The following is a 17673-nucleotide window of genomic DNA, read 5'->3' as shown; positions in this document are numbered from 1 at the left end:
TGGCGACGGCGAAAGCATGACCCGCCCTACTCTCCCTCTGATTGGCTAGTACTCATTACCTTCCTGGGTTGGATTGGTTAGGTTTATACAAGAGGCGTGACGTTGGTTAAAGTAAGCCAATCAGACGTAGCAAAAAGTAGAGTAGGGCGGGTCAACGTAAATTCGCTTTCCGGTTAGCATATCCGTTGAAGCAGCGCCGCTTCTGGTTGTAGACTGTTGTTGTCATGGATACAGAATATTTTGGATGTGATTTAATTAATGGGAAAATCCCACATAATGAAAGAAAATATGTAATGTACATAGAATTATATAATTGGAAAGTTGATTCAACTTCATCCATTTTTAATATTTATTTATTCAGTGCTCTCTGGTTACATCCTTGGTATTTTTTGTTTTGTCTTCTTTTGTTAGTATGCACTGTTCCATTGGCATAAATGAGTACAAAATGGTAAATCCACCACATATTCAGTAAACAGTCAATAACACTACATGATAATGAATTAAAGAAGTTTCAAAATCACCAGTCAAAAAGAATACCATTTATCATTCAGATCAGCTGCATAAACATTAAACAATCATGCTTTTTTAATTGTCATTTTGAGATGCACCATTACAAAATTTAATCTAGTAACCAAACCAAATTAAGCCCAAAATACATGTTAGTGGTAATTGTTATGGCAAAAAGGAAACATACACTGGTTGTTCAGTTCCATCGTCTTTATTTCTTCCTTTACTACAAAGAGTCAACTATGTAGTATGTCTTGATGCACAGCATTAGACTTTCTGTCCACAGGAGCAAAACTGCATTATTTCAGCCAACCACTCTCAACCTTAGTACTCTAAGGATCACAGTAAACATGGTGAACATACTGTAAAGGCCTTAATGGGTGATTATGTTTTGTTTTTATGTTTTAGTCACAATATGTAAAGGCATTTTCTCCATTGAGGATTTCACTGCAGCGTTAAATAAATAAGACCTGAGTTAAACAAAAACTAAAAATGCTCTCTCCACAACACAATATTTTTAAGTAAGGCCCATGATTTTGTGTTGCAAATACAAAACAAATGGAAATCAATCCACTTCGATTTTTTTTTTTGTCGAATAAAAAAAATGTTATATTCATAACAAGAGCACAGACTTCAAAAATAATTTCCCAAACACTTGTTGGCATGAATGGAAAACATGCTCAGTTGTTCTCGCTGCCATTTCCTCTGGGGAAAAAAAAGTCACAAGTTGCCTTAGGTTGGTGGTTGGTGATGAGCTATCCAGTGATGACACCAGGATCCACTCAAAATAAAGTTTTAGACTTCTAATAGTTCCTTACAGTTACCGTATCCTGGTGAAGAGATTTAAAACTGATACAGATTCCTGAAACAAAATATAAAGAAACCTGATTAATTATTTTGAAGTTATGAAGGAGTCTGTGAATGCTCGTCACAAAAAGTGTTTTCTCACCTTAGTTGACCTTGTTTTACTGAATACGTTCCAGAAGCGTAGAGTCTCATCTCCAGCACCCGTCACAATCGCTTCACCATCTGGGGACATGGCCTAATATTCCAAAAAAACAAAAAAAAAACAAAAACACCTTTATGAACCTGCCAGATGTTCCGGCAAATATGGCCAGCTGTTGCATTAACATGACATGCAGCAAGATCACGATCTCATCAGAATAAACACACACACTGACCAGGTAGAGCACTCTGTAGGAGTGTCCTGTGAGTTTGGCAACCTGAGTGAGAGCTGGATATTTCCACACCAAGATCTGGTTCTGAGAGTATCCATGAGTGCTCACCTGGAGAAAGAGGCAATATAAAAATTCAATGGAGGCTTTGTGTAATTCACTATAAATGAATTGGTAACATTTAGACACATTTATATGTTATTACTGCAAACTAACAAGACCATCTTCTCAGTGTCGGTCTTGATGATTGACAACAGTACTGGTCTCAACAATGCATATTTTGCGTTTTGTGCCAAAGAGGAAACATTTCTTCCTGTCGAAACAGGTACACTGTCCAGAGTATATCACGACAAAATATGGAAAACAGCATAATAACATATGCTCTGTCTCCTAAGAGGTTTATTTAAAAGAAAAACACTTTAACTGAGGACAGTACTCCATATGTTCTTAAGTGAACTCTCATCCAAGAGGCTTCTTCAGCTCTGGATGAGAGGTGAAATGTCTTCCAGAGACTCAGGCAAGTCCACTCATAAGATTGCTATGACCTGGATGACTGAAAATCTCCACCAACATAGTCCATATGTTGTCTTAATTTTGAGAAACATTGGCACAAGATAAAAGACTAGCTATTACAACCATGGTTTATCAAATTAAAATTAAAAAATATATTTTAGAACGAACTTACAATTTCTGAAGAAAACTGTTTTCCTTGCATGCCTCCACGGAAAATGGCGAACATATTGATTTACTGATTGACTGGAGACCATATTTAACAACAGCAAAATTATATTGAAACATCAGATTACAGACTCACACAATACGTTTGGTATAATCCAAGTTACTATATCCAGTTGTTTGCTCAGTACTTCCCAAACTTGCATTTTTGCTTAAAAAAACAAACAAAAAAAAAACAACCTTAGTCTGAAGAGAGCATAGATAAGTTTCACTTCCAGTTCCTTTTTAAATAGTAATGTTTTAGGGAAAATGCAGGTGTTTAGGAAGCACTGAGCGTACAACTGGATAATGAGACTTGGATTATACTGCAGAAGTTGTGTGAGAGTTTGTGAACGGACGATTTGATATAGTTTTGCTGTTGTTAAACTTGGTCCCCAGTCAATCAGTACATCATTATGTTTGCCAATTTCCGTGAAGGTATTTGAGAAAAACAAAGTTTTCTCAGGAATTCAAGGTAACGCAGCATGACTAATTTATTTACAAATGGCTATTTTGTGAGTGAAGTATTCCTTCAATCCCCTTGGACTTGTTTGTTGGTTGAATTACAGCAGCAGTCAGTTCAGGAACAGGCAGAGACTGTCTACTGTCACTACTGTCTGCAAACTCATATAAATTAAGTACAAAACAGCTTTTTAAGGCATTAATGTGATGTTTTAAAAAAAGCAGTCATGTAACACCTTATTGTCAATGCAAGTGTGACCTTCATCACAATTGTCTCTTTAGAATTTTATAGAATAGTCAGCAAATCAACCATGTAAAGTGTGTATCTGGAGTGACTTACCAGCTCATTAGCATGTTTGGACCAGGCCAGGTTGCAGACCTGAGAGCCGGTGTCCATACACTGCAGCGGCTGTGAGGTCAGGGTGTTCCAAAATCGGATGCAGCGGTCAGCAGTGCCGCCTCCAGAGGCCAGCAGGCCGTGCTGGTGGGGGGACCAGGCAATGGCTTTCACTGCAGCCAGGTGATCTGTGTATGTTTGCACTGGGCTCAGCGAGGAGTGGTTCCAGACCAGCAACTGAGATGACAAATAACAGCCACATCAATAAACACAATGAATAAATACACAAACATGGACACATGTTCACTAACAACAACAACTGTACCTTGTTGTCGTTGCCACCAGAAGCGAGCAGCTGATGGTCAGTGCTCCACTTTAAGCCACACACTTCCTGTCTGTGTCCCTGCAGCCGTCTCTCTGACTGGAGTGGAGGGGTCCGCACATCTCTTTGAAGAATCATACGATCACGGCTTCCCGAAGACAATTGGTCTGCGTTCCATGCTAATGCTCCTGCAGACAGAGGAAAGCTTAATTAATGCTTGGTCACACTCCTAACATTTGACTAAAATGCATAATTGTGGTCAGGAGACAATTAGCGAGAATTTCAAACATTAATTACGCTTTGTAGTTTGTTGGCTTTCAGTTCATTTGTTTTTATTGTAACCTTAGCGGTCTTGTTAAGTCAATTTATGACCCATTTTCAGAGTTCAAATACTGCAAATGTTCTCACCAACTCTGGCTGTGTGTCCCTCCAGGGCAAAGAGTTTCTTCCCAGCACCAGCGTCCCAGATCTGAACATAGCCTTTGTGTGTCCCCACTGCCACTAGGTTACCCTAAAACATGACGAATCCTTTCATTAGGGAAAACTAACTCTACCAAAAGTTCACCTTGACAGTGCTCTGAAGGTAGTAAGCTGTGTGTACTTACCCTTTCGGACCACCCAACTGATGTGACTGAGTCTCCCTCCACCGATAAATCACACAACCTTGTTACCTGAGGAAAGGACAATTCAGATATCAACGGTTTGGCACAGTAATGAATACTGCCATGAAACACAAGAGTATTTTTACAAATATACAAACACAGAAAACAATTCAGTTCATGCTCTAAAATCAGTTGTGTAAACACTCTGTAGTACCTGGCTGGTGCAGGCACTCCACAGGTAAACACATGTACCCAGCCCGACACTGAGCACGTTGAGAGACGACCAGTCCACCAAGTTGAGGTAAAAGTCATCCTGCAGCTCGGGAGCATCCAGGACTTTAAAAGGGATCTTTGAGATCTTGCGAGTTGGCTTTCTTGGTGAACGCAGTAATTTTTGACTGCAACAAGAAAAGTTGGACATTGTGAAACTCTAATGCCAAATTTTACAGTTTATTTGTTTGCAGTGTGATCAACAAGAGATTAAAAAAAAAATGTTAAAAATGGTGCTCTTACCTTTTGTTGCTGACAGGCGATAGAGAGTAGGGGGAGATGTTGGTGCTATCATCTGGTGACAACCTCTTGACATTAAGTGAATACTGCAAAGAACACACAAGCAGAAACCATCATATTCTCTGCAAGTTCATTAAAATAACATAAAACCCAGTGAATGGTGGAATTCTACTCTTTTATGTTGGGTTTTTTTTTACTCCAACTCAAGACTTCTAGAGCATACTGTGTGCATAATGTGTCTGTTCTGGCACTGTGCGAACAATGCGTTATATAATTGAATACATAAAGAGAAAGAGATGAAATGTTCTTACATTGAAGAGACTTCTCTTCTCTGGGGTTGACGGCTGTAGACGCCTGTCCTCTGTCTGAGGGTCCTGGATCTTTTCTATTCCTGCTCCCAGCAGCTCATTCTTCAGCAAAGCAGAGTAGGCCAGCCCATCTGCTGCATGACACAAAAACATAAGTTAAAGGTGATCCATGCAGGATTTCTCTAAAAAACATTGCATAGTTTCATACAGAAGCAATCGCTCTCACTCATCACTTAAAATTCACTAGAAGTGTGTGATGGTGTATCTTTCTGTAGAGACTCTGCCCTATGCCTGTATTTTCTTATTTTGCTGTGTTCAGGACGTTTCTGGGCATGTACCCCAACAGAGCGTTGGTGAGGACCAGACTTAATAAAAAGGCAGCAACCAGGTGCCAGACCATAAGCAGCAGGCATCCAAGCGAATGCTACTACTGAGAATATCTCAGACACAGCGCCAGAAAAAAGCAAATACAGCGAGGCGAACAGCCAAGCAGACAAATCTCGTTCCAAGATGAGAGTGAATTTGGTGTTTGCTTCACTTTCACTTTAGCTGCAGAGCACTGAAGGACAGGACGAAGAGAGGTGCAGAGTTGGCCTGTTTTCTGTTGCACAGGGAAGTGTCGGTGATTAGCTTACTTAGCTTGCTAATTTGATAGCTTTTCCATTTAAACAAATGTAATGTTCCTAGAGTGGTACCTTGCAGTTCACATACAAGTGGTGTAGGGAGGAGGAGCTGAGTTTCTAGTTCTCTAATTCTAGGAAGAGGCCACAAATTATCCCCTCAGTGACCACTCTTGAGGAAAATGAAATAGAGGTGGTTCACTAGTATAAATACCTGGGTGTCTTGACTCCCTCACTTTCAAGCCGCATATAGAGAAACTTGTGAAGAAGCTGAGGATAAAACTGGGTTTCTACTTTCAAAATAAGCTATGTTTTTCTTTTAATGCAAAAAAGCGACTTGTTGCTGCTACCTTTTTACGAGTGTTGGATTATGGAGATCTTTTACATATGAATGCTTCTGCTAAATGTCTTCATATGGTTGACACTGTCTATCACGCTTCTCTGAGGTTCATTACTAATTATAAACCACTGACACACCACTGTGAGTTATACTCTCGGGTTGGATGGGCTGCTCTGGCCACCCGAAGGCTCAGTCATTGGTATGCTTTTATATATAAGGCATTACTTGGTCTACTGCCTTCCTACATTTGTTCCTTAATTGCACAGAGAAGTGCTGGTCCTTACTCCTTTCGTTCTCAAGACTACTTGTTGCTTTCTGTTCCATATGCCCGTACTGAATTGGGTAAAAAGGCTTTTGTCTACTCTGCACCTTTAGCGTGGAATATGTTGCAAAATGACTGGAAACTAACAGGGTTAATTTTGTTTCGAGCACCTTTAAATCCAAACTGAGAATACTTGAGGCCGACTCCACTACATGTACTTGTTTTTCATAATCTGCTTGTAAATTCAATACTTTTTTCTTTTATTTGTTTGTGTTTTATCTGTGTACTTTGTGACTGTGTTTTGTACTTGCTGCTGCCTATTTTGGCCAGGTCTCCCTTAAAAAAAGAGGTTGTTAATCTCAATAGGATCTTCCTGGTTAAATAAAGATTAAATAAAAAAAAAGTTTGAATGTTGTGTTTACTAACAGTAATCCACAACATCTGCAAAGCATTTTTGTATAACACAAGCACAAAACTACAGTCCTGGATGCACATGAGCAAGTAAAAAGATAAGCAAAATCAGCTTTACAATATTTATTTACCTTTGATGTTATCAGAAGTGGCATCTTTTGTTTTTCTGTTCTGACTTGGCGACTTCTCATTTTCCTAAAAACCACAGACACTGCCATTAATTTGAGATACAAACTTTTCTCAGGCATAACATTCATACAGTGATCAACTTCACACAAACACACTGTAAACTTACAGCTTTTGTTAGGCATTACACACATGAATATCACTTTTCTCTATCAGAAGCACAGACACACTCCTCAACACATGTACCCACAAACTGATCATACATTGATCCTGTGGAAGTTGATACTCCAGTTTGCTCCCGCTCTGGTTGGAATAAATCTGTCTCCAAGTTTACTGGGTGACGACAGCGGGGAGCTAATGGGCGTCCGACCACGTGGACTCTGTGTCAGTTTCTGCAAAACAAACAAATTATTATCAACAATACCTTAAGTTGTGTGTTGATGTACAACATTTACATTATTAAAGATCACAAATAAACAGAGGGACTCACAATAGGGCTCAAGTTGTCATTTTGAATGTTGATTTGGCGGAGGAGGCGATGTTCATATTCTGGATCCATCTTAACCTAAAGTCCTGATCCCACAGCCACAGGCTGGGATGTTGGAGATCTGTTCAACACACAAAACATGAACTCAACAGTTACACTGAAATGCTGTTTTTTGTTTTGATTTAGTGCTTGTATTCTGGAAGGCTTCCAGTGATGCAAGGTTAGAAAGTTAGCCAAAATATTTTTTAGCTAGTATCCTGAAAATATTGATTGAAACAGGGTCATTCCTATTTTCCAGGGTCCTGTGTCTGTTAATATTAACTAACACTGTCAGAGACTGGTAAGGGCAAGCTCCACGATTCAAATTACAAATGGAGATGAATGTTTCAAATGAAGTATAACTGATAAAAATCAACTCAGTCTCTGTGGAGGTGTCAATGTACAAGTCAAGAAAACTGTCCTGCCCACAAATTGAGGGTGTGGATTTCAAGGAGACCATCAGTAGGTGTTTAACTGTAGGTGGGTGATTTTAACATATTGATTTAAAATACACAAAATGAACCCTTGACCATGGGCAAAAACATTGTTGAGAGCATTTGCCCTTTGAAAGGTCGCCTAATGTGTCACATTAGGAGGCTATCGAGCTGAGGAACATGGGACCCTGGGGCCACAGACACGCCCATTTAAACCTGAAAAACCAGAAAGTAAGGTAGTTTGGGGATTATGACACTGTATAGCATGTTGTTAACAGAAAATAAAAAACCTTTGACATATCTCACAGCACCCTGCTTCCTTAAATACACCATAATCATTTGGATGAAATAAATAACAGCACGCATCTATTCAGTAAAAATTAATCCTAACACTAAGTTGATGCTACATTTGGAGGAAGTACATGTTAGCTCCTGTAACTTTACGACACGAGTAACTCTCAACTAGTTCAAAGCAACGATTGGCATTTTTAAGAGCCTTGTTCGTAGTTCAATATCATTATATTGAGTTTATTTGAGTCATGTTTGTACTGAAGAGGGGAAGCTAGGTAATGACAACTAGCGCTAGCTACTTTAGCTAATGGCTAATATAAGTATATCTGAGATAGACAGCATACATACGACAGCGAGCCAGTCCCCGAAGATCACCTCACAAATGCCAAACAGGACCGACAGTTCACGGAGGTATCAGATGAACAGAGGAGATATATTTAAAGTTATTCACTCTCAGATGTGTAATGTAATTCACTTTAGCCCGTGCTGCATTGTGGGAGCTCTGACACCCTGTGACGTATGACTTTCAAATCAAAACACGGAAGTGCAACGTTTGTAGTCAATGGGAGTTTTACAGCGAGCTACTGTGAGGTATTTAAAGTATTACAAAACAATAGTTCAGTCTGTCCTGAACTGTGCTGCTGCACATACAACAGAAACAACATATCTAACAGTAAAAGTCTTCAGATACACAGATTTATCTAATCAAATGTGTGCAACAATAAAATTCAAGTAAGTCAACTTCATTAAAATACAGCAAAGCTCTAAAGTAGCTAGATCAAACCAAGAAAACGATAAATATAATACAAATCTTTGTAGATAACTTGGATCAAAGTGGAAAACTGTACAAGTTGAATTCATTTAAATATACTGTATGTTATTGTGTTACTGAGTTTCTTGTCATGTCTAAGTACTAACCATAGAGGGCGTGCTGGTTCTATTTTCAAACTCTCCAGATCCTGCTAGAGGCAGGAGTGCACTGACTGCTGCAGGCTCTACTGTACTTTTCCCAAGTCCTGAACAGGGGTGTAAATATGGACAGTGGAGACAGTGTGGTTGCACTGAGGGCCCGTGAGATGGGGGGCCCATAGAGAGAGTGGGCCCTCCAGCAATGTGTTGGGTGGAGAGTGGGCCCTTATGAGGGATTGCCAACTTGGAAATATGCCTGTGTTCTCTCAGTAAATTAAAAACAGTGCCATTTTCTGTGTATCATTCTATATACACCCATCTTTTATTTGTGGTAAACAGTCAATACCAGTGGGTCGCAGTAAAAAGTGGGTCGCAGGTCCATTCTGTATGGACCACAGGTGACGCAAACGTGTCAAGTATGTAAATAACAGATTTTATTTTTAAGTACAGTGAATTTCTAGCACAGAGCTTTCATTTTGAAGTGCTGTTTCCTGCTGTAGAGTGAGTGACTAACGGACAGCTATTTGTCAGAGACATCAACTACTAAAATTGTTAAATTAAATTAACAGTTTCTTGTTTTCTTTGGTATTTTTGTCATATACAGATATGCAGGGATGATTGTTGGGTGATATGTACACTGATGTCATCTAATGTGAAGGGTGATCATGTGACGAGACAATATGTGCACGATGGCATGCACTAGGGCCCGTTGCTACTACGTTACACCACTGGTCCGAAACCAGCTTAGGGTTGCATAATTTTTTCAAAATGAATTTATTTTAACAATTGCTGGTCTTGTATTGCACTCACATCCTCACCTGCAGTCTGACAAAAATACATTTATCTTATGGTACAGTCAAAACCTGGGCCTTGAAAAGGTGGATTGCTGTGTGAATTCAGGACTTTAATAACAATATTGATGTAAGAATAGATAAACATGATGAGATGAGATAAAGTTTATTGATCCCATTCAGGGGAATACAAGTGTAGTAACAAAAGTAGTGACTAATTTGAGTACTGTGCCTAAGTACAATTTTGACATAGGCCTACTTGAACTTTACTTAAGTATTTTACTTCAACTTCATGTCAGAGGGTAATATACTTTTTACTCCTAGTAGTTACTTTTTACAATAAGAAAACATGATACGCTTACATGATATGATGTCACTACTGTATGACCCAGCAGAATACTGGCTCCACATTGACAAACTATAACTTCGAAATGCTCTTGCATCATTTTTCAGTGATAAAAACAGAATAATATAATGTTCTATGATAATATAACACTATGAAAGGATCTATTTTGCATTATACTTTCACTTTGGATATTCTAAGTACATTATTACTGATACTACTTCTCTACTTTTACTTAAGTTTCATTCTGAATTCAGACTTTTTACTTGTAATAGAGTATTTTTAAACCCTGGTATTTTTACTTTTCCTGAAGTAAAGGCCATGAGTACTTCTTCCATCACTGCTAATATGATATGACACCCAAAGGAGAGATTCTCCTTCCACTTCATTAGACCATCCGGTCAAGTACTGAACATGTTTAGTGTAGTGTAGTTTATCATAATGTAATGCCTTGCTTAAGGACACGTCAGTAGGGTGGATGCCTCTCATCTGTGGGATTAAATATTCACTCCACTGAACAGTTTTGGGCTTGATATTCGTTCAGAATACCAGTAAAGCAGAGAACAGTGAAAACACGACTGTTCTGAGAAAAAAAACTGCAGATGCAGACTTGTGATGAAATATTTGCTAATCTAATCAGGCGTGAAGCCTGGTTTTGGTTCACGACAGGTCAGATGTATTTTTAGATCTCATGGCTTGTGTGCCCTTCCTCCTATTTCAGATTATACTGTAACAGGATTATGAATTCATAGTGTGTGTGTTTGTGTGTGATGAATGATAAGAGTTTGTTTACATGTTTAGTTCTCATCCAAAAACACTGACTGTCCTCTTCTGTCACCGCCCTTATTCTATACAATAACATTATCTCTGCGTGCGCTGCTAATGAGCATGTAGCTGCAACAAAAGACTGAGCACCGTGTCTTTAATGCTGACAAGTGTAGTGATAATAATCACACACAGAGGGCCCCCTGTGAACTTCACTGTGTGTTTTCTGGTGAGTGAGCCTATAGAAATGTAACCACATCAGACACACAACATAGTTCTACAAGTGTGAAGGAAGCACCCCCTCCTTCTCTCTCCCTGTCTGCCTATCTGTCTCTCTCACAGACACACCCACACAACACTGGCGCCAACAAGCAAATCCCCCGTCCACCCCTTAACTGACCTCTAATTATGTCATGCGAAAAAGCTGTGTCCCATTGAAAAGCTCTCTTAATCAAACCCAATTAATTCCGCTATTTTCCCTTATTGTCCTTTGCAAGGAACGCGTCTCTCCAATAAGACTGTTAACTCCAGCCGTGGCCCTTTCAGATCTACTGGGGTGCAGGAGCGAAATAATAGACTGCACAATTAATCAATTAGTCATTAGGGACTTGGTTGTTGTTAATGAACACAGTAACTGTTTAGTCGAGGTGAGTAAGGGCTTCCTCAAATTTGCCTGTCTTCCTGTTTGCAATTTAGTCAACAACCTTTAACTGTGAAGATGGACATCTACAAAGGAAAACATGAACGTGTGCAACTGCTAGAATGGATCACCTTCACACTGATAATGCTGAGAAACATACACTTTATAATACTTTTGCTCTGTTCCTATTATGACTAGGCAACCTGTATCTTCTTCACTTATTTGCAGAGCTGTTTTTAGGTTTTTGGGGCTACTGTAGTCAAAGTTAAATCTCAGGTCTTTATAAGCAAACTGCAGGTCAAGTTTAAGTCTCTCAGAATAACAGACTAACATAAAAAAAAATCTTATTTGCTCACATTTTAATTACTTTCAACATTTAAATTGTAGAAGAAAACTTCTTTGAAGTGGATTTCCTGCTGCTCAAGTCACAAAATATGGACCATTATAAAAACACAGCATTTGGATAAAGCTGTGTTAATAGTGTTTCTTTTCATAGCTGAACTCAGAGGTGTGGACTTGAGTCACATGACTTGGACACGAGTCAGACTTAAGCTAAATTTTATGACTTACAACTTAGACTCAGAACAGACTTGCAACCTGATTTGAACTTTAGCACCAGTAACTCATGACTTCACTTGGACCTGAGTCTTTTGACTTGGAAATACTCGATACCTTTCCCAAAGCTCAAAGATTAAAAAATATGTTATTTAAAAAAAGTGCCATAAATTAAAACAAATTAATTAATTGACTTAATTTCCTCATCAACTGAAGTGAATGCTATTCATTCCCAGCAATTTGACACGTAATTCCCCAGATGTACTTTGTTTGAACCAGTCTGACAGCATCCAATCAAGTTGCAGGAGAGAACAATGAATAACTAAAGTAACATTACTCAATGATTAATAATAAGTATGCAAAACATGCAGGTTGAATATTACAGATGGAGATGAAACAACTTCCATTAAACTAGTTTTAACAAGTAAATACAAAATTTAGAAAGCATTCATGATTTTATTACATTTAGTATTTTATTGTTCTGTTGTTAAAATGGCATTACATTCGATGAGGAGCTCATTGTGTCTTGTTCAGAACTCGAAACTCAAACTTTGGGACTTGGAACTTGACTCAGGACTTGCCTGTTTTGTATTGGTACTTGACTTGGGAATTGAGACTCTGATTTGTGACAATGACTTGGCTCCACCTCTGCTGATACCTGGTTGTTTCAATTATGCTATGCAATGCATGTTATACATATTTTCACTCACATTTTTTTGGTTTGTTTTGGTCAAGTTTTTAAATTCTCAAGTCTCAGGTCAAGTGTCTAGTCTGAGGCCATGGGCCAAATGGGACACAGTCACTCAAAAGCTGCAGGTATAGCAGGGTATGGCGACTTTGCATCAGTGATATTAACAGTACCACATATATTGTGTGTCCACAAGGTCAAGAATGAATCTCTATGCTTCAGTCTCTTTCCTGACATAAGTCTGACTCAAGTCCAGTATCTCTGCTTCTATGTATTTGCTTCTACTTGCAGGTGAACACCTTGTGAAAGGGAACAGGGTGTTTATTGGTTATGTTTCATCAATGATGACTTCACCATTGTGTGAAGGGGCAGACTGATGCTGAGACTCATTGTCCAGTACCAGGTCAGGAGGATTAAAGGCTGTGTTCCTGTGTCTTAACACTACAAGACTCAGGATTTTTGCCATCTTGTGATTTATTTATTGTTTGACATTAAGCAGTATGTGGACAAATTGATTTTCAGTACAGACATGATGTTCAGATAAGATTAGGTTATGTTTGGGATGTAATGCTGTTACAAAACTGATGCATCAGCAAGGAGCATTATAGTCTTTCTCATACATTTTTACCCTCATTCTTTTGGCACTTCCTGTCCAAATGTTAAATAATTTTAGAAAACAGATACATGTTTTTAAGAAGTTCAGGGACTCAGCAAAAGGCAGGATAGAGAGTAACTTTCAAAAACAGTAGCAAAAATCTTACGTAGCTCACATCTGAATAATTTTGAGATTGTGCAGTGTAGAAAATAACTCTCCACCAGAACTTTTTTTCCTCCATGTTGATCTGCCGCTGCTCTTTTTCCCATGCTTTTCTTTGAGCCACTCACTCCGCCTAAACGCATGCCTACCCCGGGCCCCTAACTGTGGCTACAGCCCCGACCCGGCCCCAGCTGAGCAGTGCCAAGCTGTCGAGCAGTTAGTTAGTGTCTGTTCAGGCCCGGCTCGGCTCGGCCCAGCCCGGGTACTAATCCTCGGGCTGTCAGAGGACCCCGCTCTGAACTCATCCTGCAACACAGGAAAACGCTCTAATTGGGGGATTTTCTACATCATTAACTCTGATGAGCAGCCATCCCTCCCTCCCTCCCTCCCTCCCTCCTCCTCTTCCTCTCCACTCTTACTCCCTCTGTCTCTCCCTCGTTCTCTCTCACTCCCACAATTTTCTCCTGCTTAATCTCTTTCTTAATGTTTTTCTTCTTCCTCTCTCTGACTCTGACTTCCTCACATTCTCTGTCTGTCTCCTTTCATCCTTTCTTGTCCTTTTTCATTTACTCAGCGTAATGTTTGTTTATCAGATGTGATCTGATAAACAAAAATTAACATGTCAAAGTAGTGAAAGTGCAACAAGTCTTGTTACACATGATACAGAGTAAAATACAATTTGTTTGATCCCTGAAATTTGAGCTCAAACATGAGTTTTCTCCCACAGATCATTTTCTGTCACATGATTCACAACTGCTTTTGCCTTTGCCTTATAACCAGTCTGTGCCTCCCACATGTTACCATTGCATTTGAGTCACAGAGCCAAGCATCTTATTCTCTGAAAAAGGAAATACCTTGTAATTTTTGAAAACCCCAGGCCATTCAACAGAACTTACTATTTCCATTCTCAAAGACTTCTCAAAACATCTGGGTGAAAAAATATTCTGATTGCTGCAGGATAAAAAAAAGATTTTTAAACCAGCTTTCCAAGTTGCAATAGCCAGAGATGACATATGACCTTGTCTTTCCCAAACAGAAAAAAATAACAAATTCTTTCATATAAAATAAGTAATGAAAATTTGATAAAAATGAATAAATCATCTTTTCGTGCAACCGATGGAGGGTTTTTTTTTCATCCAGATGGTTTAAAAAGTCTTTGAGGATGCTTGAGATGCCTTCAGAACAGCTGTTAGTGGTATTAAATGATCTTCTGGGTTTATTAAAGTTCAACAAATACTTTTTATTTTGGGAAATTCACTTGCTCAGCTCTGTGACTTTATGTAATAGCAATTCATGAGCAGGTTTAACCAACAAGACACATCAGGACATATAGAGAAAAGAACATTTCCCTGTAACATCCACCGGCCTATCCATATGGCCCTTATAGTGAGGTCCATCCATCTGTCCAAGAAAGTGATTCACACGCTGAGGAGGCCAGCTAGCACGGCGGCACCGGTCCCTCTGTGAACATGTGTTGCAGCGGCTGAGCCTGCCGGCCTGCCTGCCTGCCTGGGGGCAATTAGGGAGTCGGGCCCTGCGGTCAGAGGCCCCCCTGGGAAGCCCTGATTGATTGGAGTCTCATCTTCCTAACAGGCTGGCATGTTGCCACCAAACCATGGAACAGCAGAGAGGATTGGGAGGGGTAAAAAAAAAAAAAAAGAGAGAGAGAGCAAGAAAGAGCTTTTATATGACACAGAAAGAGACGGGGCACAAGTGTTAGAGGAAAAGAAAGAAAAACGTCTCTGCCCATGTATGTCAGATGATAACGATTATGCTGTAGTAATCTCAGACTGCTCTTTAGACTTACTGGGGTAAAAAAAATAGTGTGGGAATGAGTGCACAGGTCAACATGAAAGTATCGCAGTGAGAAAGAAGAACAGATTCTATCAAACTATATTTATTTTCAGTAGATCTTCATTCTTTTTTCAGCATATGGACATCAATGATCCAGACAAAATCAAAAAGAAAGAAAACAATGATACCACTAGGACAGATATGACTAAAACACGTAAGAAACAAAACAGGAAAACATCCTGAACATTTTCACAATAAAAAAAAACAAACTAAAACTGTCAAACTTCTAGTGCATTTTTGTCCATTATCTAACCTTTGGCTTGCTCTTGCTCCAAAATCACATTTACAGTATTTAGCATCCTAAAAAAGCTCTTAATGTGCAAGGTAATCCTCTATGCTGTGAGGTCCTGGCATCGTCCAACTGGGAGTCTAAACATCACTAACCAACAACATTTAAAAACTAGATGAGGACAAACGACGAGCAGCAGATGAAAAACGTTTTTCTCTCACTGAGCAGTACAACAGTGGGTTTTAAAATGAACCAAGGATACACTTGGATTACTAAGTTGTTCTTGCAGCTGTAGTCAGTGTGGATGTATGACCTGCTATTAACACAGCTTTCACATATTGAAATGAAATATTACAACCAAACAATAGGTAGTTATGGGGGGAAATTTGTCTCCTTTTTTAAAAAATATATATAAAAAATAAAAATGAGTCTGGAATTGCACTTTAAGATGAAGGATTTTCTCTTCCTCTTCTTCCATAACATAGTCAAAATGCCTAAAATGTCTCAATACCAAATACAAATCTATTTACCGCTCATATAAAACACATTGTGGTTAGGTTTGATCTCTATATTTAAGACAATTAGAGCTTGACTCTGCAACAGATGGGAAAAGACCAATATTGTGTCTCTAATGACCATAGCAGCTACAATCCATGTTTCTCCTTTGATTGAGACAGAAAAAAAACCTTCCATGACAAAGTGGTTACAAGGGCCTATTTAGTGCAGCCTGAGACCGTCCCCCCTGCCCCTCCAGTTTCAGACAAAGAGGATACACTTGGATCAATTGTGCCGAACAAAGACTAAACTATGTGGGGTGACGCATCACACAGGGCTCTTTCTGCTGCCCTGCACGTACACGCAGCCACCCAACACTGAGCTGCCAACAGGTTTTCTCCTCCAACAGCCACTCAAGCAAAAAGAGGGTTACTCCGCTCTTTAGCTGGTATTCCTTTCTTTAATGTGTCCTTCATTCTTTAAAGCATCTCAGCAAAAATCTGAAAAAAGGTGTGCAGGATTATTTTTGGTATATTCTCAGCCGTGGTCCACTTAGAAGGTGCCATCGTATCTCTGACTCTAGTACACGTTCCCACCAAACAATTATTTATTTTACAGCACAGATGAGGGATTCTCCTCTCCATGTTTATTAAAAACCACAACAGTAGGCCTCGTTTTCCTCCAGTCAAACCAGGTTATCTCAAATATCTAAACTGGGCAGCCAGTATGGCAACATATAAACCACACTATTATTAGGGGTTTAGCTGAAAGCCAGTTACACGTCTTTTTATAAGTCGACAGATTAGTGAGACAGTGAGGCGTTTAAGAGTCACAGTCAGAGATGCTGCCTTGATTTTTCACAAGCTGCTCTCACATTAAACCGAGACTTTCATTCACAAAGTCCTCGGAGACTCTGATTAGCTGACCCATGAAAATGTGACAATTGGATTAATTAGTAAAAACACAAACTTGGTGAAAAAAAAACGGGATAAAGGAAAGAACGAACAGCTGAGTGTAGGATGTTTTGTCCAACTTGATTTTTGACCGTTGGCAGAAATTACAGAAAAGTAATGAGATATATTTGGGTGATTTTCGTGTTAGCTTAATTCCCTGTTCAAGGACTGCTGTTCTCTGACACGAGTTTTAACAAAGGGACATAATGTTCAAAATAAGTTTGTCAGGGTTCCTACACAGTATGGAAAAGTATGGAATTTGATTTTAGTAATTTCCAGTTCTGGATAAGTAAGGCTACACGATACACAAAAACAATCATATTGCAATTATTGTGACAGATATTGTGATTGCGATATGAGTTGCGATTTTAGTGGAATGGTAATTTTTGTATTTCCTTTACACTGGAAAAAAAGATATAAAAATGATGATGATGTGATTTTTTTTGTTCCCTTACATCTAGAATATGATTTGTTGGCTCAAACATCTCTGTCGCATCACAACGCTTCAGTTATAATAGTGTGTTCTGTCACACTTGACCTTAAATTGCAAATTAAATTTTGATAAAACTGGTAAATTGTGCAGGCCTAATAAGTATGGAAAAAGAAAAGGGGGTGTAAGAAAGTATTTGCTTTTCCAGACTATTGCCCCTAAAATATAAAAGTCAGAATTAAAAAAATAAATAAATTGAAATTGTGTTTTTCATGGTGTTGGGAGCAGGTAGCCAGCACAGCCAAAAGTTGTGACAG

The 17673-nt window shown here is 39.0% G+C and overlaps 1 protein-coding gene across 3 annotated transcripts; it reads right to left on the bottom strand.

The window, feature by feature from the left end:
• Positions 1 to 699: 699 nt before the first annotated feature.
• Positions 700 to 8448, bottom strand: LOC125896232 (fizzy-related protein homolog). Of its 3 annotated transcripts, none has more exons than XM_049588634.1 (14): positions 8292 to 8448; positions 7187 to 7304; positions 6960 to 7088; positions 6702 to 6765; positions 4941 to 5071; positions 4633 to 4715; positions 4334 to 4517; positions 4123 to 4188; positions 3926 to 4028; positions 3521 to 3705; positions 3199 to 3432; positions 1689 to 1793; positions 1457 to 1549; positions 700 to 1369 (listed from the first exon to the last, which is right to left on the bottom strand). In XM_049588634.1, the coding sequence occupies exons 2-14, from the start codon at positions 7253 to 7255 to the stop codon at positions 1328 to 1330; spliced, it is 1488 nt and encodes a 495-aa protein (XP_049444591.1). In that variant the 5' UTR covers positions 7256 to 7304; positions 8292 to 8448; the 3' UTR covers positions 700 to 1327. The 3 variants fall into 3 exon arrangements, with proteins under 3 accessions (XP_049444591.1, XP_049444590.1, XP_049444592.1); XM_049588633.1 differs by having other exon boundaries at positions 8296 to 8448; XM_049588635.1 differs by having other exon boundaries at positions 4941 to 5068; positions 8296 to 8448.
• Between the last annotated feature and the right edge of the window lie 9225 nt (positions 8449 to 17673).

Source organism: Epinephelus fuscoguttatus, linkage group LG10 (assembly GCF_011397635.1).
Source record: "Epinephelus fuscoguttatus linkage group LG10, E.fuscoguttatus.final_Chr_v1".
In the NCBI taxonomy this organism is placed as follows: Eukaryota; Metazoa; Chordata; class Actinopteri; order Perciformes; family Serranidae; genus Epinephelus; species Epinephelus fuscoguttatus.
This window is presented reverse-complemented; position numbering and strand designations above follow the sequence as displayed.